Below are 23,638 nucleotides of genomic sequence, written 5' to 3'. Positions count from 1 at the left end.
GAGCAGCCAGAATAGCCCAAGTGCTTGGACCCGGGTGCAGGCAGGATGCTGGCACCTGGCTACTGCCCAGCGCTGGCCAGTGAGCCCTGGGATGAGGTGCCACCTTCTCCTGGTGTCACCAACAGTGAGCATCGTCCTCATGTCCTTGCCAGCACTCCCTTGTTTGCTGGACTCACACCCTGAGAGCCGGGTGAGGAAAAAGGAGAAGGGGACAGGCCAGCATCCCCAAGCAAGGACACCCCTCCCCTGCTGTGACACCTGCTGATGAGGAAAATCCAACCTGGGGTCTCATTTTTGGGGTGCTAAAGGCAGAAGGAGCATTTCTTTTAGCTCCTCGGGAAGGTGGCGAACGCTGATACCAAGTCTGACAGCACAATTAAACTCTGTTTCTTATAAAATTGCTCCTCCCTGGAGCATCCTGTGAGTTCCAAGGAATTCAGCATCGCCACCTCTAGCGACGAAGCGAGCGCGGAACACACCTTAGAGACGAGGCTGGCCCGATACGCTGCCAGCGCCTTCAGGTACTCTTTCTTGGCAGCTTCTGTTTTCCTCTTATATGCCTGAAAGGACCAAGAAACAGATAATAATTAATAAAGCAGAATAGGGTGCTGCTGGGCTCGGCTGCACCCTGCTCAGTGGGACCCTCCTCGTCCGCTGAGGGCATTTCCTGCATGGAAAACTCACTTCTGCTGGGGAGGAACTTACCCCAAATCAAGCAAATAAAGCCCCCGGATTGGACTGCTCTGGGATTTTTGGAGGCATCGCAGGCCAGAGCTATCTGTGTGCCTCGGCAGATATTTCTGCATAGCTGCTCTAAGAGACACAGCCTGATTTTATACGGTGAACTCAATGAAATCACTTCCCCACCAGGGAAAAGTGCAACCCAGGCTCTTGGAAGAGCAAGACAAGAGGCAAAATCCCCAAATGATAGGACTTGCTTAAAAAAAATGGTGAGACATTCAGAAATTCTAAACTTCTCATTTGTTTTCTTGGCTTTCCCGTTATTAAGTCTTTAGAGCCCAACACTCTCAAGCTCTTCCGCGCAGTCCTGACAGCTGGGAAGTCCTTTCTCAGTATATAAAAGCTGAGATTTTTGCCAAATCTTATGACTCTGGGAGCTGGGGCTTGCAGGGGAACAGCAAGTATCAGGAGAGTTTGCTACCCCAAGAAAAATAATAATAATAAAGCTTTCTAAGAGTGAATTGTTGTTTATTCTTCCTTCTCTCCCCTGTAATGAGACGTGTTTCATGACTGTTTCACAGGGCTGGTCCCCCTTCTGCCCAGAGTTTGGTCCTCCATGGATGTAAAAACAACGGTGTAATCCAGCCTGTCTCAAGCAGCGTGAGTCCTCACGGGGTTAAACACGTTAAACTGAGCAAGCAAAAAGAATATTTTAAAATGGAATAAAAATTTCAGCAAAAAAAAGGCAGAAACTCCTGAGAAAAATACCCATCAGTCCTCTCCTCTGCGGGAAACTCAAAGCCCTCCTCGAGCGGCGCACCGAAAGTTGATTTCAATTACAACAGGTTTGAATACATTTAATTCTGCTTTTAAAACAATGACAGCTATCAATAATCAAGATGGTGAAGCCTCATGGGAATATTCAGCTCCCTACCCCTGCAAATTTCCATGGCCATGGCAGCACCCCAGACTCCCCTCTGACACCGACCTCCAAAGGGAAAATAACCTTCCGGCAGTGAAACTATCCGGTTATTTGGATTTCAGTTTAAAATCAGATAAATTCTATTAAAAATGGTTTCAAAACCTTATTTTCATTGCTAAATCAGAGAGATTCCCGTAATGAAACGTTTTGACTTGACACGCTGGAGGTCTCAGACGGTAATTTTCTGAAACGGAGCGTTTTCCTAAGTTTGTCTTTGGCTTTATGGCATTCGGAAAGTATTATATTTGCTCCACTCGGAACCAAATTACATTTCAAAATGTCAGCCTGAAGAAGAGCTTGCCTGCGAAAAGCAACTATTTCTTCCAACAATATTCATTCCCCTAATAAAAGCTGTTCCCTCCCTCTGCAGCTGCTGCCTCACTGATGTCCATAGCCCATGGCAGTGCCACCGGTGCCACCAGTGCCAACCCCCCAGTATTTACTAGAAAGCACAAGCACAGGGTGTCCCCAGTGTCATTCCCAGATGCTCTTAAATGTGGACCCTGATGACCCCATAGCAATGAAACATGAATTCCTGCATCTCGGGCGGGTGTAACACGGGCCAGTGCTGATGTATTGAAAACATATTTGTATTTCTCGTCTGTAATAGAGCTGGAGAGGGACTCTTTGTCAGGAAATGTAGTGATAGGACAAGGGGTAATGGTTTTAAATTGGAAGAGGGGAGATTTAGATTAGATATTCAGAGGAAATTCTTTGCTGTGAGGGTGGTGAAGCACTGGAACAGGTTGCCCAGGGAAGCTGTGGATGCGCCATCCCTGGAAGTGTTTAAGGCCAGGCTGGAGGGGGCTTTGAGCAACCTGCTCTAGTGGAGGAGTGCCTGCCCATGGCAGGGGGGTTGAAACCAAATGATCTTTAAGGTCCCTTCCAACTCTAACCATTCTATGATTCTATGAATAGCAAAATACCAAGAGCATTTGTGCTTTTTTTTCAAATCTGGGACACTGGGAAATCAATTATTAGAAAGACTCATCTGGAGAAAAACCTGCAATTTACGGACAGTGAGAGGGCAGGTAAATGAGACTTCCTTAACCTAAATGCAAATAAATGAATAACCAATAAATTCTGTGCCTGCCTTCATCTCCATCACTTTTTTTTCTCCTTTCTTTTCCCAAACTTTTCATCTCTCCTTGTCTTTTCAAGACAGTGCTGTGCCTCACTCATTTTTGGAAAGCACTGACTGCATTACTTTCTTCTCTAACCTGATCCTAAAGCTCTAGAAGATATCTCCAGCCATCACAGAACCATAGAATGGTTTGGGTTGGAAGGGACCTTAAAGACCATCCAGTTCTAACGCCCCTGCCCTGGACAGGGACACCTCCCACCCAGACCAGGTTCCTCAAAGCCCCGTCCAACCTGGCCTTGAACCCCTCCAGGGATGGGGCAGCCACAGCTTCTCTGGGCAACCTGGGCCAGGGTCTCACCACCCTCAGAGTGAACAAACCATCCCTAAGGGTCTGCTGCCGGGAGTTCTGTCCCATAGATGGAGGACTTTCTGCACCCACACAGGGCTCCATCGAGGATGCTGAGCAGCGAAACCGCAGCCGGCCCCTGGGGACACGCCGGGCTGGCGTGGGAAAAGCGGATCCGAACAAAACTCACGAATCCTCTGTGTAACGGCAGCTCCAGTGCAGTATTTATAACCTTTAAAATTTTAATTTAAACATTGACAAAACCATGTTACTTTCTAATTAAATCCCATTTTCTCCCAGGGATTTTAATTTCAAAGTAATTTATCAGATTTAAGGATCCTCAAAACATTTTGCATGTTTTTCTTTCTAACCTGCCATGCCCGCTGATTTATTTTCCTTATTCGTTAGCGGGAGGATTCATTAGTCATTAAGCGAGTGGGTGGGTTGGGGGGGGGAGCAAAAATGGTTAGTGATTATGAAAACAAAAAATCAGAGCTGTAAGAAGCATATGTTGGGATCGTAATCCTGACACCTCTGTGTCTCAGCAAAGCAGCTAGTAATTGTGCCGTAATGAAATGTTCTTGTTTGATAACCAGTTAATTAGGGAAGACAATTATTCCAAACCCCGCTGACGCCCACGAACAGCTCCGTGTCGCGCAGGCACTGAATGACAGCCCGAGCTGTTATCCGTAACCTCTGCATCCCCAGCCCAGCAGAAATGCTGCTTTACAAGCCTGGAAAAGGATAAAAAGAACCCAAACTCTGCCCAAAAGAACTCAAGGGGGTCCACTGATCCCAAGGGAAAAGGTCTCTGCTGCAATCCTACACGGAGTTTGGGGCGTTTTTCTTCAAAAAATAGACCATCAGGAGAAAAGAGATGAAAAGTGCAGCAAAGGTCTCCAGGAGGAGGGCTGAAGGACCTAGTTTATTTAGCTATGAGAGAAGACCAAGAGGAGCCACAGCCTCCAAAAGCGACGCAGCAGAGAAAGAGGCAATGAATGAACCTCTGCATCTACTGCAGATGGGAAAAGAGGCAATAGGCTTAAATTGTAACAGGGGAAATGTTGGCTAAGCAAGAGGAAAGCGTTCCTAACGGTAAGGATAATTAAGCACGAGAAGAGATTGCCTGGGGAGATGTGTAATCTCCACCACTGAAGGTTTAAGAACAGATTAGGCACACATCCATCAAGAATGGCTTAAGCAGAGATGATCCTGACTTCAGGCAGCAGTATGGTCTGGTTGACCTCTTAAGTCTCTCCTTGCCCTCCTTTCTATGATTCCATGACTGGATTTTTTTTCCCCCCCAAAATGTATAAATTTGGATTTTATTCTGCTTGTAAATCTGGGGGGTTTACTTGTAACTATTATACACTTCCCTGCAAGATATCTCTCGGGATCATCATAACTTATGGCTTATTCATAAGATGACTCGAAAGTACTTCTTCCCCATGCGGCTGTGGCTGCCACACCACCCTTCCCTTTGCATACGGTCTCCACACGGCCACAGGAAACGCATACAGCAAACACAGCCACATCATCCTTACTCCTTCCCAGCTCGTCCTCACCTCCTCGTGCCCTCCTCTGTATCCCTCCTGCTCTAGAAGACTTCTAGAAAGCCTTTCTCCTTCCCTAGAATACTTATTCTCTCCTTCCTTCCCTTAAAACCAACTAATCCAATCTTGGTTTACTGCATAAATCTCAGCACATCTCCTTCCCGGAACTGTGTCCATTTCTGGGCTCCCCAGTTCAAGAAGGACAGCGAACTACTGGAAAGAGTCCAGCGGAGGCTATGAAGATCATCAAGGGACTGGAGCACCTCTCTGATGAGGAAAGGCTGAGACATGGGGCTGTTCAACTGGAGAAGAGAAGACTGAGAGGGGACCTCATTGATGCTGAGCAATATCTAAAGGGTGGGTGGAAAGAGGATGGGGCCAGACTCTTCTCAGTGGTGCCCAGGGACAGGACAAAGGGCAACGGGCACAAACTGGAACACGGGAAATTCCACCTTAACATGAAGAAAAACTTCTTTCCTGTGAGGGTGGCAGAGCCCTGGAACAGGCTGCCCAGAGAGGTGGTGGAGTCTCCTTCTCTGGAGACATTCCAAACCCGCTTGGACATGTTCCTGTCCAACTTGCTCTGGGTGACCCTGCTCTGGCAGGGGGTGGTGGACTAGACGATATCCAGAGGTCCCTTCCAACCCCTACAATTCTGTGATTCTGTGATTTGGACTAATACCTGTAGTCTGGATTGCTAAATCCTGAGGTCAACAGGCTTGGACATAGGAGGCCCTGTTGATGATGCCCATCACGAGGTTGCTGATTAAGCAGTACTCCAGTTCACCCAGGCTCTCCCAGCTGTGGCATGGGAGCTGTTGAGCATCTGACATCCCTGGAGACACATACCTAGAAGGCTCTGGCTAAGAGAAGTATTTGCACAGTTTCAGGAGAGCTCCTCTTTTACCCTGGTGGAGATGCAGTGTTGTGAAGCAGTCTTTTGGAGAATGAATGGATAAACCCACAAGTCAAGTAGTAATTACCATTGATTAAAGCATCCTAAAAGACTCCTGCTTTCCTCTGCCTTGACTTCATGGTGCCACCTGGCTGTAAGTCATCTATCGCCCCATGTGAGGGCACATGAGGACATAAACAGGACAACCCACAGAAGACTCCAAAGGAAACAGAGCAGGAGGGTGACAAAACCAACACCTAACCTCCAATGAAAAGCACATAACATTCATCTTCCATGCTAATCTTGCTCTCCAAGACGAGAAGTCACACTCTTGGAGCTGCTTTTCCATTCTGACCCTTCTCATCTTCCCTATCATTATCCCTGTCTCCATCAGACTTCTTTTGAAACCTTGTTTGGGATTGGTGCTTCCATCCTTCTCTGGTACATAGCTTTCCTTGACACTCAGAAGGTGTGGAGACCTCCTTCCAGGCCAGGGAAACTGGTTGGACCCTTCCAGCCCCTCACTGCCAGGGCTTGGGGGCAGCAGCAGGAAAATGCAACCAGTGGTGGTGGTTCCACTGCTGACAGCTCCATGAAATGCTGGAATTGGGCAGTTTCATGGCCAGGCTGTCAGGCAGCACAGGCAGGATGCAGTTCCCATGGGATCTCTCCCCTGTGATGGCTCTGCCGTGACACAGCTTCACAGCTGGCCCACAACGCCTCCGTGCCGCTGCAGACACATGCAGTGTCCTGTCACCAGGTGATGTATCAGGTTCAACGAGCAGATGGATCTGATTAGATGGGTGATCTATTATTTTCTGCTGAGCCAGTAATTTCTCTGCTGGGTAATTCATCCCAGGAGTGTGAACACTGTGTTATTCTCCAGGCTGTGCATTTGTACGGGAACATCACATATGCATTCGGCCACGGAGTCACTTAGCATCACCAAACTGGTCCTGGGCTATCGTGAGAAAGAACTCATCTCCGGTACCTTTGTGTCCCGAGTGAGTCCCCAGAATCATAAGCTCAACTGGAAATGCTGATTTTGTCCTACTTTGCTTCTGCGCAGTTAGGATGGGAAGCCCTGGTTTAGCCTGAAGTTACAGAATCACAGAATCACAGAATGATATGGGGTTGGAAGGGACCTCTGGAGATCATCTCATCCAACTCCCTGCCAGAGCAGGTCCACTCAGAGCAGGTTGCACAGGAACATATCCAGGTGGGTTTTGAATGTCTCCGGAGAAGGAGACTCCACCACCTCTCTGGGCAGCCTCTTCCAGGGCTCTGACACCCTCACAGGAAAGAAGTTCCTCCTCATGTTGAGGTGGAACTTCCTATGTTCCAGTTTGTGCCCGTTCCCTCTTGTCCTGTCACTGGGCACCACTGAAAAAAGACTGGTCCCATCCTCCTGACACCCACCCTTTAAGTATTTATAGGCTTTGATCAGATGCCCTTTCAGTCTTCTCCTCTCCAGACTAAAAAGACCCAAGTCCCTCAGCCTTTCCTCATAAGAGAGATGTTCTAGTCCCCTCATCATCTTCATAGCCCTAGTTCACTCAGGTGATTGCTCAGGAGCTTCTTGATGCCTCTGCTCTGAGTTTCCTGCGTCTAGGGAAACATCAACCCAAAGCTTTGAATTTGCTGTCGGATTTCCTAGCAAAAAGCAGTAGGTTCCAGAGACACCTGCAATGGCCAGCTTGGCAGTGTTCCCATGTTCCACCATCACCAGGCTACAAACCAATGTCCTTTTTCCCCAAATACAGTGGGCAACGGGAATGTGCTCAAAAACGGAATAAGAGAACATGGCAGAGAAGAGCAAATCCCACTGGTGACTTCTCAATATGGTCCGGACAGTCTCCAGGCTTATCACCCAAATGAGCCCCCACGAGAGAGAAGAGCCACCCAGGGCTGGGTGTCACCTGTTCCAGAGCAGAGGCTGCTGGCGGGAGGGCTGGTGGCCCCAAGGAAGGAGGGGAGGTGGCTGCAGCCCAGCCGGGTGGCACAAGCTGGGACCAGGCTGTGAGCACCACATCCGTGCCGGGGAAAAATCCTCCCCAGTCAATTAGCTGCGTTTGCTCCAACCTAGTGCTCAAATTCTTCTAATTTCCGTCAAATCAGGCAGCCTTTTTAAACCTCGCTGGGTAACGCTGCGAAGGCTGGTCTACATCTGCTAATGAAAAAAAAAATAACACAGAGGCACGGAATTCTGCAAGCCTGGAGCAGGGACCTGGAGCTGCGGGCGGATTACTGCCACAGGTACCCCATTTGATGATAATGGCTGAATTAGCATTTCACTCTCCACCAAAGTCTAAGCTATCTCTACAGGAACAGCTGCTAAACTATTTGCAAAGTTCAAAGAGTACGTATTAATATTATTATTTTTTTTTTCTTCCCTGAGTCACATTCTTCAGATTCCCCTGTAAGCTTCTTAGAAAGGGCCACGCCAGCTGTTGAAGAATGAAGATTACAATGTCCTGCTAACGCAGGGTTGGAGATATTTAAAGGTATTCTTATTTATTCCTGTTATGCATGCGCGGCCGCACTGGAAGGGGTTAAAATGGGGAAGAAAACGGCGCTTTGCTGAACAGGTGTCCTTGAGCGGTACCCAAGGACACGGAGATTGCTAATCCTGTATTCCACAGCATGATCAAATCACCAGGCAACAGATATAAATAAAAAAAGGCAGGAAATAAGGAAATTTAGATACAAGTGTGTCAGAGGGAAAATGAAGATTCATTGTGAAGAGGCTGAGAAGAGAAGAAGAAGAAGGAACAAAATGACAAAGGCACAAATGATAAACCAGTAAGAACGAAAGAAAAGGGGAGGCGGGGGGGGGAGAAACCTCTCTGTGAAATACATGTCTGTGACAGCAGCAGCCAAATCAAAGATGCTCCTAGATTATATGGTTTCCCGCATAATGCGCATTCTGGTTCCCGCTCGGTGTTTGCCTTTCAGCTCCTGCACAGGGAAAAAAAAAAAACCCTATCTGAAATGGGACGTGAGCAACCTTTATTTTGCTTGTTTCATCAGGAGGAGAAAGCAAATTTGCTTTGTGGGAGCAGCAGCACCTGCTCAATGGCAAATAAATAGCTACAGCTTTGATATTACAGTGCATATAATCATTAGCAGCACAAATGGCAGAGGATTAACCCTCCGCGTGCCAGCCTGAGCTCTCTGGCAAAGGGGTGGTATCTTGTTCCTTGTGGCATCTCAGAAATGCTCCACGCAGCATCTGAGGGGCGAGCGGGGCTGAGGTTCTGCCTACCTGGGGGGCACAGGACCACCCCTCTGCGCCCGAGGCACCGGCAGGGTGGCTGTGAGCCACCGGTACTGGGCTTTCCTCCTCCCTTTGGCACTGGCAGGGCAGCCACCCCATGCTCTACGTAACTCCTCTGTGCGTGATGGAGCCAGGAGGGAGGGATGGATGGCTGGCTGGCTAGATGGACGGACGGACAGATGGCTGGCTGGCTGGTTGGCTGATTGGATGCACACATCTGCAGGCACAACGGGGCACGTGCTGGGGGCTGCTGACACGTGGTGGGGGACCACAAGCCCAAAACTCCCTGGCTGAGGTTGGGTTTATTGAACAACCTGCTCTGAAGCCCTCCATGGTTGCTCCCTGCCTCTTCTGCCTGATCTTCTCCCACAAGGCAGGGACCAAAGCACACCCGGAGCTGGGGAAATGCTGTGCCCATTGGAAAGCGGGAAATAAAGTTTTTAATCCTCATCTGACGCAGAAACTAGCAGTGGTATAAATGACTGCTTAATAACTGCATGGTGGGGCTGGGGTCTGCACATCAGCCCTCTGGAGATGTGATGCCTTAGTCCCACCCCGAATATCTCGGGCCGTGAGGGATCCCAGCCCAAAATCACATCCTCCAGCCTCAAATCTACCCTCTTTTCTCATGCCAGGAAGAGGGGAAGCTTTCTTTAACTAAAATCTCGGTCCTAATTAAGCAAGGATGTCCAGATTTGGCTCTTGCTTGTGTACTTAGCCATCTCTGTGTTGGCTTTTCCCCTGGGTTGTCTTCTGCACTACTTTCTGCAGTGAGGACATGAAGATATTCAAAACCATTGTTGTCACTAGAGCTAGGAGCAGCACAATGGGTGAAATACTTCCCCCTTCCATCCCTTTCCAAGATACTCCTGCTCAGTGATGAGCTTAACCACAGTTTGGTGCAGCCATGTGGCAGTCTGGACTCCCAGGTCCCAGCAGGATTTTGGCCAGTGATGGCATTACCATGAAGCTGTCCTGCTTGGTCACCATCCCCTCCCGAGATGTACTAAGAGAGTGCTTGGCATTGGCTGCTTGCCTTCACCTGGCCTGGGAGAAAGGACCTGCAGGAGATCCTAGGCACTTGTTTTCATGTATTAAAGACATTTTTTTAAGGCTTTTTTGTTTTTCCTTTTTCCTTTCCATTGCATCACCTTATGAATCTAAACAAACTCAACTGGGAATGCTGGCAGGGGAAAGCAAAAGGGGACCAAAGAAACTCTTTTCCAGCCAAACACTTCCAGAGTGAACGTGCCCCATGGCACAAACCAGCAATACAGTGCCAGAGCCAAAGATAAATAGCGTCCCTCCAGCCGGAGTCCCGGGCAGGGAAGTAGCTGTCATGGGAGAAAAGTATACAGCTGGAGACAAAGCCAGGAAGTTAATATTTAAGCATTCAGACAAGGAACAAATGACTTAATTAAATCAATTACAGAGGGAGAAATGGAGCCACTTAGAAAGCGTGTGTAAAGAGACAGCAAGGCTGCTACTATCTCATAAAAGAGAAGAAGGGAGAGTTAGCAGGGAAGATAAACGGACTGGTCTAATCCCTGCTGTTAATTAAGAGCTGAGCATTTGCACTGCGCTGAGTCAGGGTCGCACCAGCAATTCCATTATATAAACCACATTTACAGCCACGCTCAGTGCCCAATCTAGAGAGATATTTGTAACCAGATGGAGTAGGGGAGAGGCAGCACAAGATGTTGGGAGGGATGAAAGCAGGAGAAAGAAGCGACATAAAAGCTCTTCCATGCTCCTGAACCTCCCACGCCTTGCACCAACAGCCCAAACCCAGCCCCTGCCCTGCCCCATCCTGGGCAGTAGGGCTGGGGTCAACCCGCTGCACAAGGAAGGGATCTTCCTCCCTTCTTCAGCACGGGAAATTCCTGTGTGGTCCCCCAGCGATCCATCCAAAGTGGTTTGCATGCCCTGAGACGATGCGGGGCATGCAAGAGGAGAAAAGCGGGGGTCATGTAAACATCAAATCAACACTTTGCAAAGTATGGACACTCCAGATGGATCAGCAAAAGGGCTTTCACCTCAGAAGATGCCTTGCTCTTATTCCTGACTTGGTGCGGGGTGGAAAGCAAGGCTATTTCCTAGCATGACTTCCAGTTAAATGACTTTTTTCCTCCCTTCCCAAACGTAGCTGCTGCAGATGCTGGCCATGGACACACAAGGAGAGACGGAGCCAGGCTGAAGTCGGCAGGCAGGCTCTAGGCTCACTGCTCATGGGGGGACTGTCAGTGAAAGCATGTTTGGGTTCAGAGACACATCACACACAGTGGCAGATCTCGCTCTGCCTGATAAAAAGACATACTTGCTATGGAAAGGGTTCCCTGGGGTTTTCTCAATAGGTAACAAGCAGTTACAGGCTTTTGTAACCGACTCAGCATCAACAAAACAGTTAAAGCAGGACCTAGCAGTCTCCGCATGAAGCAGACTGAAAGTGGCTGACAGCTTTGGGGCAGGAAGGTTTCCTCTGCGAGGCCACTTCAGACTTCTCCCTCCTAAGCTTTTAAAGCCTCAACGTTAGATTTCAGGCCAGTGATGTAGAGAGTTAATAGTTTTTAGCCAGTTGCTGTCACTCCTTCTAAGTAAATAAGCAAATACAAACCCATCTCCCATCTACGACTGTAAAAAGCCTATGTCAGGGAAAGGTCACTGACGTGTTTGCAAAGTATGATCATCTCAAGAATAATTAGTTGTCAGAAAAATTTGCTCTTCCCCATGTAACAACAGAGGTTTTTTCTAAAAGAGAGGCAGAGGCAAAGCAAACTTAGGACATCCTTCTGCCGCCCCATCCCTGCCCTGCCTGCGATGGGGGTCAGACCTTGGGACATGTGGGTGGCAAGGACCTGTCTGCAGGGCACCCCAGGGAGATGTCCAAGGGCCAGGTCACATCCCCATCACACTGTGTTGGGGCACACAAACCACTCCAGCATCGCTTCGAGTGGCAGTGGCCACTTAAGCATCGCTCCGGAAAATAGCCTCCGTCTCTGTGCATACGATTCAGGCTTTTCAAGCCCCTGGCCACACTCCTAATGTGCCTGGGGAGACTCTGACACTCTATACCATAGAAAAACATATTGAAACAGCCGGAAAAAAAGAAGACATCATTAACTCACTTGTTTTTGTTCTTCTCCCAAACTGTCCCACATGGATGCAACAATTTTCGATACGTCCCCAAAGGTGGCGTTGGGGTTTTGCCCTTTGATGGCCGCTTGCGTGTCTCTGAAGAACAGGGCGTAGGCTGACACGGGCTTCTGGGGCTCATTGGGATCCTTCTTTTTCTTCTTCTTTTGGCTTTTGGGCTTTTTGCCAAGGTCTGTTGATGGTCTTTTCTCTCCAGTAACCTGCAAAAGCAAGAGATGAACCTTAGCAGTCAGCTGGGAGTAGTCCAAAACGAGTCCCTGCCCAGCAGCCCTGGGGGTCTCTTTGGCCCACAGAAGCCTCCAGAACCACTGCACAAACTGCTGGTGGGTGCCTGAGCCCAGTTTGGGTGCCTTCTCACAGCCCGGGTCACAGCTCGGGTTTGCCCCTTGGTCCCTGCTCCAAGGTCCCTGGGGCTTCCCAGACACTCATCCTCAGTCACCCCCTTCCTCCTCCTCCTCCTTGGCATCACAAGCTCATTCCCTTCTTGATTGTCTTCTGGGATCTCTCCAAACCCCTTGCATCCCAGCCAGATCCCTTGAGCAATCTATGAATTTTTCCAAAATTGGCTTCCACATAGTGTCTGATTTCCAGCCCAATAATCCCCCTTGGCAAGCTGCTTCTGACTGTCCTTGCCCCAATGTGTGCCAGCAGCTCAGCTTTCCTGCTCTGGAGGCAGGAGGGTCATGAGCACTGACCAAGCAGCACCACCATCACGTTGGCCATCACACTGGGGCCGTCCAAAATTTGCTTCACCCTGCTAACAGGTATGTACCCCTATCCAGGAAAAATATTCAGGAATTCAACTATTTTAATCTTATGTATTAAATAATAGAATCATAGGATCACAGAATGGTTTGGGTTGGAAGGGACCTTAAAGACCATCTCATCCCAACCCCCTGCCCTGGGCAGGGACACCTCCCACCAGACCACGTTGCTCAAAGCCCCGTCCAGCCTGGCCTTGAACCCCTCCAGGGATGGGGCAGCCACAGCTTCTCTGGGCAACCTGGGCCAGGGTCTCACCACCCTCAGAGTGAAAATCTTCTTCCTGAGATCCGATCTAAATCTCTCCTCTTTCAGTTTGAAGCCATTACCCCTCGTCCTATCACTACATGCCCTTGTAAAGTCCCTCTCCAGGGACTGGAGATCACTGTAGGACTCCTTCAGGTATTGCAAGGGGCTATAAGGTTTCCCTGAAGCCTTCGCTCCTCCAGGTTGAACAACTCCAACTCATTCAGCCTGTCCTCATAATGGCCACAACCACTGCAGAGCCGTGGTGGCAGAGGTGTGGTGCTGGTGGCTGGACAGTGGAGCAGGCTGGGGGGACCTCTGGGCCAGGAACTGTGGGAATGGGGGCCCTGAGTCATGAGGTGGTGGGGGAGTCATGGCCATGGCATGAAGACCCTGAGGACCCTAACAAGGAGAGGGGTTGGAGACTTCTTCCTGAGATTCCCCTCTTTCAGTTTAAAACCATTCCCCCTCGTCCTATGGCTCCACTGCCTGACCAAGAGTCCCTCCCCAGCTTCTCTGGAGCCCCTTTAGGGACTGGAAGGGGCTCTAAGGTCTCCCTGGAGCCTTCTCTTCTCCAGGCTGAACACCCCCAACTCTCTCAGCCTGTCCTCAAAGCAGAGGGGCTCCAGCCCTCGCAGCATCTCTGTGGCCTCCTCTGGACTTTCTCCAAAAGGTCCATATCCTTTATGTGCTGAAGACTCCAGAGCTGGACGCAGTACTCCAGGTGGGGTCTCACGACAGTGGAGCAGAGGGGCAGAATCACCTCCTTAGCATCCCTTAAACGCTTTGCATGCACCGCCCACTCTTTACGACCAGGCTGGATGACTGGGGCTGGCTGTATCCACCAACCTGTGGGTGGTTGAACCAAGGGGAGAAGGACACAGGCAACAGTAGTTGGACTTTGTGACTGCTCAGCACGAGATGCTGCCACCGGGCTGGGATGTAAAACTGGATGTAAACCTCCAGTGAAGGCAGCACAGAAAGAAGAGCCTACAGCTGAGCCCAGGGCAGTGTGTTGAATATAGGGGACTGCAGAAGCCTTTGTGTGATGGTGTGCCAAGGAGAAGACCCCTGGAAAGCACTTCGACATACATCAAAGCTCTCAAGGCATTAACTGTGGTCAGTGAGAGCTCGCACTACAGGGAAGCACCATTATCCTTATTTTATAGCGGAGGAAAAACTAAATACACCAGAGGTTAAACATGGCAGAGAATAAAACTGTTTGCTGCCAGCTGGCTGCTGATCTCTGCAGCCTGATCTCTGCAGCCTGATCTCTGCAGCCTGGCGGCAAACAGGGTACCAGCACCTCCTCCTACAGACCCACCGTACTCAGGCACCGAGCACTCAGCCCCTACCTGACTTTGGCAGCCCAAACTCTACCAGAGGCTAATTATACCACCTGCTCTACCAGGTGCCCAGGCTAATTATACCACTTAGAAAGTTGCCCAGTCTGTCACTTAGAGGTCTAAAAAAAAAAATAAAAAAAATCAATTTACCCAGGTCTAAACACCAAGCCTTGGAGAGAACTGTGCCTCCCAGTGAGTGCTAGGAGCAAAACGCCTTTTCTCCTGATGGATTTGCTGATTTGATTGCGTGTTTGGAAGTGCCGGGATTGAAGAGGCTTTGCTTCAGCTGGCTCAGGCCAGGCACGGGGAGGAAAGGGCAGCGGCGCTCCCGTTCTCCGCTCAGCAGCTCTTGACCGGTCATTACGTTCAGTATCAGCGCAGTGACATTTGTCAAACAGACGGTGACCATTAGTGAATGAGCAGAGAGACCAGAAAAACTGCATTTAATTTAAAATTGCCCAATTGGGCTTGAATGGGAGGCCGGGAGGTGAAAGGCCAGCTTATTAGGAGAAAAAAAATAAAGAATGACAGGGCTTCAGCCCATTAGCAAGTGAGATGGTATTTTAACTAACTGTAATCCTGTTTGATTCACTTCAGTGCCACGGGGGGGGACCTGCTCTCATCGCAGCCGTTGACCAAGCAAAAGAGCCATCAACAGGCGCAATCCAACCACGGCCACGACGATGGTTTTACTGTCGGTCCTGCTCAGGCAGCACCAAGGAGAAAATGGTATTTATGGAAAACAGACGCTGCCAGGAGGGAGCAGAGCAGGTCAGGACTTTGCCTGGTTTTGCTGGGATTCACCAGGTGTGACGCAGCACAGGACGAGACAACAGCAGAAGATGCTTGAACCACCAAAGCCATGTTCATGGCTAAAGACAAGCCCTGGTGAGCCAGCACCTTGCTGCCCCAGAGGAACAGCATCCCCCAAGGGCTGAGCCATGGGTGAAGTGGCCGTGAAGGCTTGTCCAGCGGGATGAAGTTCATGGCCACCAGTCCCTGCATGGACCCACTCTGGAGAGGCAGCAGAAAGTATGTTTAACACCAGATGTAGCCTGGGGCAACTCACTGGTGACAGATGTGATCCTATAAACTGGCGGCTTGGTGCCTTCTTAGTTGTTGAACCCATGAAGAGCAGGAACCTCATGGACACCAGGATTTTAAAAACCATGGAGAAAGATGGCTAATCCAACTGGAATCTGGGCTACAACTACCTCTCCCTCCCATGCATGTGTACAACCCCCCTGAAGCAAGTAAGTGCATAAGTGAGGCTGGGAGACCTCCTAAAATCACAAGCTCCCTGGCTCTGAGGACCTACAGGACCTGAACCACCTGCTTCCACCAGACCCTTCTCTTTACTGTGTGACCTTCTCAGTGACAAGATTAATTTCTGCGTGTTAGACATTGCTTTGATGACTTGTTGCAGAAAGGCCCTTAATGGCCATACGAGAAATGACCAATGGGTGAGTGCAACAGCTGCGCAGATAAAGAAAGCAAACAGAAACCTGCAGGCCACAGTGGGGTTCTGCTGTTTTCTTTACACTTATGATCTCCTTCCTCCATCAAATACACCACTCCTGTCCCACCTGCCTTGCTGGGTAGTTTATAGGGCATAAAAGTGAGGGGGAATGCCTTTAGGATTAGGAAAAATTCTAATCTTTGCAAGTTGTCATAATTTAGACATTGAATCTCCAAATTCTTCCTACCCCCACAGGCATCACTGGCTCAATGAGAACAGAAGATCCAACCCCAAAGCCAAGTCCTTCCCAGTGACTCCTGTGGCCCCGGCTAGCGGGGAGAAAAGCTGGGTGATGCTGAAAGAGGCAGAGGGAGAGAATCTGCTGTGTAACTAAGCTGAAAGTCATTTTCCATTGACGTGAAAGATTTCAGCTCCCAGTTAATTACCTGGAGCTGTTGACATGGGCTTTGGGAGGTAGCAGCCTAGGGGGTCCAGTGGCACAACCCATCCCACAGTGTCCCCCAAACGTGGAATTGCAGAGTTTGAGAAACTCCATCTATTTTCAGTCACGTGTATCCTTTCTTTTTACAGTTTTATTCCACTGAAGCTCAGTTTTTGTATCCACGTGTGCACTCTGCTTTGGCATGTCCTGATCTGAAGTGAAAGCTGCCAACGGATGAAAAACTAAAGGACTGATGAGAATACATTTCCCTAGATTTCATAGAACCATAGAATCATTTAGGTTGGAAAAGACCTTTAAGATTTCCAAAGAAAGGGAAAGGCTTTCGCTCAGTCCTATCATTTTCCTCATTTTCTGGTCTCTGCACTGTTTGCTGCTCTGGTTATTCATGCAAATCCTGTTTTTTAGGGGACAAGGTCACAATACCAGTGCTTCTGCTGTCATCTTTGGATCAGGACCTTCCAGGAGAAAGTTTTCCACAAAAGGCTTTAATCAAAGTCCCCCAGGGAGCCCAGTGTTTGACCTGCAGGCACAGTGACCCACCAGGCGTTGAGGCAGCCACCCTGCAATTGCTGCAATTTCTTCTCAGTATATGACAGACGGAAGACCCACAGAATACAGCGCATCTTGTTTGCTTTGCCACTGCATTTTGAGAAAGATGGGCAACAACCCAGATGTCCCCAAAACCCTAGGAAATCCTTGGGTTTCTGGATGTCATGCTCACCAGCAGTTGTGCTGGCCCTAGAGGCTGACTCTGGGCCACTAAGACATCACTGACTGCCTAACACACTGCCCGGGCGAACTAAAAGGCAGAAGACTCTTTCTCTTTTGATTTCTGACTTTTCTTTTCCTTAGCAATCCATGCGCAGAGAGCTCAGTTAAATCCCACGCTGTGTTACTGTCCTTCCCGGTTTTACTCTCCTCTACCCACCACCAGAAATCTAATTTTGCACCCAAGCATTTGCAGAACCTTAGCCCTGAACTCGCTTTGCTCACCAAAACCCTCAGCGGAGGAAACTCTGCAGGTTGATGAACCTGGGAAACCACAGAGACAAAAAAACCCAGCTCTCATTGCCAAACTTTTTGCATGCACAACCCAAGTGTGAGTGCCAGCTTGCCATGCTGGGCCTCACCCTATGCTGGAAACGATCTCCCCATCCTTGGGAAAGTCTCCCACTGTATATATGTATTTAAAAAAAAAGACCAAAAGCCTGTGCTCTCATTTAGCGCAATTTATCCCTCATTGGAAAACATTATCTGCCGTTTTCTCGCTGTCTGTTAACACAGGCGTGACTGCACGTACCTTATAATGTGACTCTGTCTCCTCTTCCTGAGTAGAACTGGAGGGAGATGGTGTAGCAGACTTACTTCCCGGGGGCGAGGGGGAACCGTGGGTAACACCGCTCCGCATCCCCATCTGAGAAATCAGCTGTGACTGGCTGAGAGCGCTCATGGGGCCGGCTAACATCCCGGGGCGATTGATCAGGGGCACTTGACGGTTGGACTCATAGGACGTGGCGTCCGAGTGGACCATCTCCTGGATCTGAGTTAGGAGAATATCACTTTGTAGTTAAAAAAGGTATTTATTTATTTATTTATCATACTGTCAAATCACTTTATGATGAACACTTATCGACTGATATAAAATTATTCTACATGGCTGGTAAAGTCTTCCTGGTGCCCCCTTCCAAACGAGCCAAGAGTAAGAAGTGAGCACCGTGCACCTGGGGCTCTGCTCCTGCCATCTCCCTGCCCATGGGGACTACAGAGAGGTGCTAAATTCTCTTTGTACAAATGTCTGTGTGTCCAGGAGGTGCCCCCGCCTGCCCAGGGACAAGTGGTGTCTGGCACCTACCAGGGGGCTGAAAGAAAAGTTCAGAAATGAGAAGTTTTTGGCCAAACAACCGGGAGAAGGGAGGGTGCTGCAATGTCCTGGTTATTTCTGGGGTCAAGCCTTGCTCTGCACATGTGAGGCCATTGCTGAGCACCAGCACATGTTGTGCCATGGTATTTGGGGCCCATGGCTTATAGCACAGCCCTGGTACCTCAGCGATGCAGCCCTAGAGGCTGTAGATCCCAAATATGCTCCTTCTGAGCCATGCTTGGTGTTGGCATTTAGTAACTGCACAGATGAAAATATATCTGCTTGTCTGAATTTATGAAGGTGCCACAAGCAAACCTTCTGCATCATCTGTATGGATGTTGGTCGCTAGTGCTAATGGGGTTAAACCTAGCAAGCACAAAAGCCATCAGTGGAAGCCCCAGGTCCCCACTCCCACCATGTCGGTCTGTTCAAAGCTGTGACATCACCATCAAACCAGAGGGTTCTACACCCTCGAGCCCCACAGGCAGTGAGCACCGGGGCATGGCCTGAGATGGACCACAATGTGTGGGGGCAAGCTCTGCTGGTGGCCATCACCTCATTACAGCTCCTCTTCATTACAGACAGAATCACAGAATCACAGACTGGCAGTCATTGGAAGGGACCTCTGGAGATCATCCAGTCCAACCCCCTGCCAGAGCAGGGTCACCCACAGCAGGTTGCACAGGAACCTGTCCAGGTGGGTTTTGAATGTCTCCAGAGACGGAGACTCCACACCTTCTCTGGGCAGCCTGTTCCAGGGCTCTGACACCCTCACAGGAAAGAAGTTTTTCCTCATGTCGAGATGGAATTTCCTTTGTTCCAGTTTGTGCCCGTTGCCCCTTGTCCGGTCACCAGGCACCACTGAGAAGAGTCTGGCCCCATCCTCTTGCTACTCACCCTTTAGATATTGATAAGCATTGATGAGACAACTCTTCCAATTTTAAATACTGTAAACGGTTGCAATCCCACTCGAAATGAATGTAGCAGAAAGAAAACAAAAGTCCAGACAAGGGCAAAGGGAATTATTGGCTGCCTGTTCAGATCTCCCAGTGAGGGAAGGGACCAGAAGTGATGCATGAGATGATGATGTAGAAGCGTAAGAGATGAGAGAAGTGGGTACCTGATTGAGTTGTCCCCCAAAATAAAGGGTTTCCTAACACCTATTTATCAGTTTTCATAAGACGAGAGCGAGGGCACATCTGATGGGACTGAAAGGGCAATAATCACAGAATCACACAGAATCACAGAATCTTCATGGTTGGAAGGGACCTTTGAGATCATCGAGTCCAATCACACAGGGCTGCAGGGATGCACAGAGACGGCACAGGCCATCGGCACCAGCACTGCCTCCCGAGGCTGCTGAGCCAACAGCCTGGAAAGATTCGAAAGAAAAATGAAACATATATATATATAAAAGAAATGTTGAATGCTACATTAGTCAAAATAAAAATATCTTATGGAGCTTATATCCCCCCATGTCGTGGCATAAATTGAAGTTCAAGTGGTCGGATCAGGCGGGAGCAGCAACAACCCCCTGTCCTGGCCAGGGAGGGAAAATGAGATGGAGAGATGGAGAGAAACCTGGCCATGTTGTGGGTGCATGGAAGGTTTTGGGGCTGCCCTGCTGTCGTCTGAGCCAAGACCCCATTTCCAGTTTGTACCATGTTCCCTGAAAACCCCATTTTCACCCCAGGATCCATTCCTACCTGGCCACTTCTCGGCAGCAGGGTTCAGCCTCATCCAGCCACGGAGGAAGCTGGTGGGAGGGTGAGCAAGCCCTGCCTAAAACATTTTCCAGGCTTTTTTTCCCTTTTATATTAATCTGATTAATGTTAACATGAGTTTAAAGACCCAGGCTTTATTTATTAACAATCTTCATTTCCGATAAGCCTGCTGAGGTGCAATCTCTCATTACCAGGGGACGCTTGCCAGCTCCATTAGCAGCACATACAGAAAGAAACCCAGGGAAGACCTGCAAGGGCTCAGAAGGCTTCCGAGGAAATAAATCAGAACGCAAAACCAGATTTACTCCTGTAGGTCGGGAATCAAGAGCTTTACGCAACATCCGGCAGCATGTTCTGCTCTCTTTCGGATTCTCCATCGGTAGCGGCGTGTGTGTCAGGGGAACAGATTTTCCTAGATCTGCCCTTTTTCTGTATGAATTACGAAGTGTGGGGATTTAACTCACAGGAAGAAAATAATGTCTTGCCTGAGGAGTCTGATCGGGGCTGACTTCTGCAGAGACCAGGCTGAATGGTGGTTGCAAGGGAACACCCGCTGCATGGGAAATCCTGGCCAAAAAGACATCGAGGACACGCACAGTGTGGCCAGGCAAGGTGGGGATGGACAACAGGCACTTCCCAAATTCCAGTGGAAAAGGTACATTTGGTTGGGATTTTTGTCAGCTTAATCCAGACCTTTCATGTCAGAGAAGATCTGCCAGCTGCTAAGGAAAAGAATAATTTATTGTCCTTATTTTAAATTTAAATGAAGAAAAAGTTTAGAAGACGGGTGTTTTAGAAATGGGGAAGGCTATGAAATGTGGCTTAAAAAATTTTAAAATTTAAAATAGCTCGTTCACGTTTGCAGCCGTGGCAGTCTCTTGGGTAAATACTGTATTAAGACAATTTTTTTGAAACTTTTATTATGTGGCCAATAGACCACAACGGCTCCGTTTATCCATTAAATATGTAATCATACACTTTTTCTTTACAGTGCATGTTATTTATGCAGCAGAGCAGAACAAGTCCAGAAGTGCAATTATGGATATGGGACACGTGCTGCAAATGCTTATGAAAATTTGTAGGAAAAAAACAGAAACCTGAGCCCTGGCTCAGAGAATCCATGCAGGAGCCTCCTGCTGACAGCAGCCCAACCACAGCCCGATATCTTGGCCCAGAGGCCTCTTCCCAGGCAGCTACCTATTTCTTGATGTCATTAAAAATTGGTTGTTTTACTCAAAAATTTTGCTGAATGTTGCTGGTTCTGACCCCCTCGCATGTCTCCATCTCTTCCCACCCTGGCCAGGAGGTTTTGCACAAGGACATGTGTGACTACGATCATGTGTGAGCCTGCTGACTGCTGTCTGGAGGAGCAGGATCTGGCCCCATCCTTTGCCACTCACTACATTTCTCTCCATTCCCTCCCCCCCCTTTTTTTTTTAAAAATAAATACAGTTTTGGAACAAACATGCCAGGCTGCCACCTCCCCATAGCCCCTGCCCACAGCTCCCGATGTCCTCAGGACCAGAGAGGTTAAGCATTGGAAGAGCCATTTGCAGTCTCCAAATATAAAATATTTGGGGTGAAAATGAAGGCAAGTGGCTTGTGTGCAGCCCCAGCGCGACTATGGGGTGACAATGGCCTTTGGTCCAGCTGGGGAAGGGGTTAGTCCTGCTTTCTGCTGCAAGACCCTGCTGACACGAAGCTCTTCTAGTTGTGTACCCAAAGTAGCTAATACTCCCCACCAAGAGAGTCCCAAGGAAAGAGAAACCCAGGAGCAGGATTCAGAGATGCTCCCCTGCAGCGAACTGTCTCATTAGGCCAGTAAATGATGAATGAAATTGCGATGATGGCAAACCGAAGTGAGAGAAGGTAACAAATGCCATTTTTTCCCCCTGCAAAAGCAAACAACCTCTTCTCCCGTGGCACATCGGTCCCGTGGGATGCAACCCCTGCCATGGGCTCACTGGGGCTGTGCCCATCCACCAAGCATTCAGCATCCCCTCGGAGCCCGATGGAAGCACACGGGTAATTAAATAACCGAACGTGATTAGCTCTGTCACCAGGAGGGGCGGCTCCAAGAGCCAGGTCTGATCCTGTCTCCATCCCGGGCGTTCAGCCCAACACGCTCCCCCCAGGGTGCTGCAAAGGGCTCGGGATGTGTTTGTAGCCCCCCCTGAAAAGATGTTTTGCATCTCAGAAGAAACATGAGTGAAATGTGATGTAGTCATAGCTAAAGTAATTAAGTGCATCTTACTTAGCAGATTCCCAAAGGCTGCACTAACTCAAAGACAACTTCTTTTCTTCCACAATATTTCAATTTTTTTAATGAATATGCATATTGAGCCTATAAACGCTCCAGCTAATCCTAAGAAGGAGAGAAAAACAGGCTGGCAAACGGCACACGCTCCACACTCCTTGTTTCTGGGGAGAAGGGTAATCCAGTGCGAGTGACAAAATGCCGCAAGGAAGGGCCTGGCTGGGGACCTGGATGGTCTGCACGTGAAGAACACATAATCATAGAACAGTTTGGGTTGGAAGGGACCTTTAGAGGGGCAATTCTCCTGGGCTGGAGCTGCGCCGTCTGCCTGCTATCACTGGTCTTGGCCATCATCTTTTACACATCCCGCTTTATCTCGGGGGGCTGAGGTGCAGCGGGGGTCAGCCAACACTGTCATGGCAAGCTCCAGCCAAATTTCCTCCTTTCTTGCTGGGTAACATCTGCGAGCGCTTGGGCACAGATCCCACCTGGGATCGCAGCCCAGCCATGGATGCGGCAAGGGCAAAACATGCTGTAAGGGAACAACACAGAACCTTCTGCCATCAAAACATGGTGATACCTTCAAGGTGTGGCCGAGCCCAAGGAAAGCGGGAGGAAGAGAAGGAGAAAATCCCATGCAAAGTGAAGGCAGAAGGTGGTTACAGGAGTGGGAACTGCCTCAAGGCTTCAGCTGGGAATTAGATTTTGCAAGAGAGGACACGCCACAACAGCATCCACCCCTGCCTGAGCCTGGGACCAGAGCCCCAGCTCTCCTGGCTACTGCCATAGCCCTTATTGATGGAGAGAGCTGCCTTTTACGTATGAATTTTGGGGGGGCAATAAACTTGAAGCTCCACTTGACATGTTTCAAAACATAATCGTGAGACACTGGCCCAGGTTGACCAGAGAGGTGGGAGATGCCCCATCCCTGGAAACGTTCAAGGTCAGGTTGGATGGGGCTCTGAGCAACCTGAGCTAGTTGAAGATGAAGCGGGGGTTGGATGAGGTGGCCTTTAAAGGTCCCTTCCAACCCAAACCATTCTATGATTCTATGATTCTTGTGGAGTTGTACAGCAAAGATATCCATGAGGGTCCCAAATGCAGTAACTCCCACCCCCAGGGAGTGCCAACCAAGTGGGAGTCCTGCTTCAATGGCGCCTTCCAACCCAAACCATTCCATGACCCTATGACTGCCACCCTTCCCAAGCTGAGTTCACATGGGGGAACCTTCCCTGGCCAGGGTCTTCCTCCCCGGGTGAGGGGAGTAGCTATTCCAGGGGTGGCCACAAGGCCCATCAGTGGCACAGTCTACCTCTCCTTAGGTTTGCTCCTGAGAAGAAGCCATTACAATCACAATCAACCAGGGAGAGAAATTATCTGCTGAACAGCTTTGAAGTGAAGTTTTCCCAGCAGGCTTTTTCTGTATTGAAGTTTAAATGTAAACGCATCACCATAGCTGAAATGCTTAAAGATGATTTACTTAAAAAAGAGAGAGAGCAGGAGAGAGAGAAGCTGATAAGAAAATATATCCCCAATTACCACCCCTCCT

The 23,638-nt window shown here is 49.2% G+C and overlaps 1 protein-coding gene across 1 annotated transcript in view; it reads right to left on the bottom strand.

The window, feature by feature from the left end:
* The window catches only part of TOX2 (TOX high mobility group box family member 2), a 161,639-nt gene that overhangs the window by 10,098 nt on the left and 127,903 nt on the right, over positions 1-23,638 (bottom strand). The window contains exons 4-6 of the mRNA XM_074157286.1: positions 17,548-17,787; positions 11,944-12,171; positions 480-560 (exon numbers count right to left, since the gene is read on the bottom strand). Coding sequence (XP_074013387.1) covers positions 480-560; positions 11,944-12,171; positions 17,548-17,787 — 549 coding nt within the window. The remainder of the gene's footprint in view (positions 1-479; positions 561-11,943; positions 12,172-17,547; positions 17,788-23,638) is intronic.

This window comes from Numenius arquata, chromosome 12 (genome assembly GCF_964106895.1).
Source record: "Numenius arquata chromosome 12, bNumArq3.hap1.1, whole genome shotgun sequence".
Classification (NCBI taxonomy): domain Eukaryota; kingdom Metazoa; phylum Chordata; class Aves; order Charadriiformes; family Scolopacidae; genus Numenius; species Numenius arquata.
Note: the sequence above shows the minus strand (reverse complement) of the source record. Positions and strands in the feature narration are given on the sequence as shown.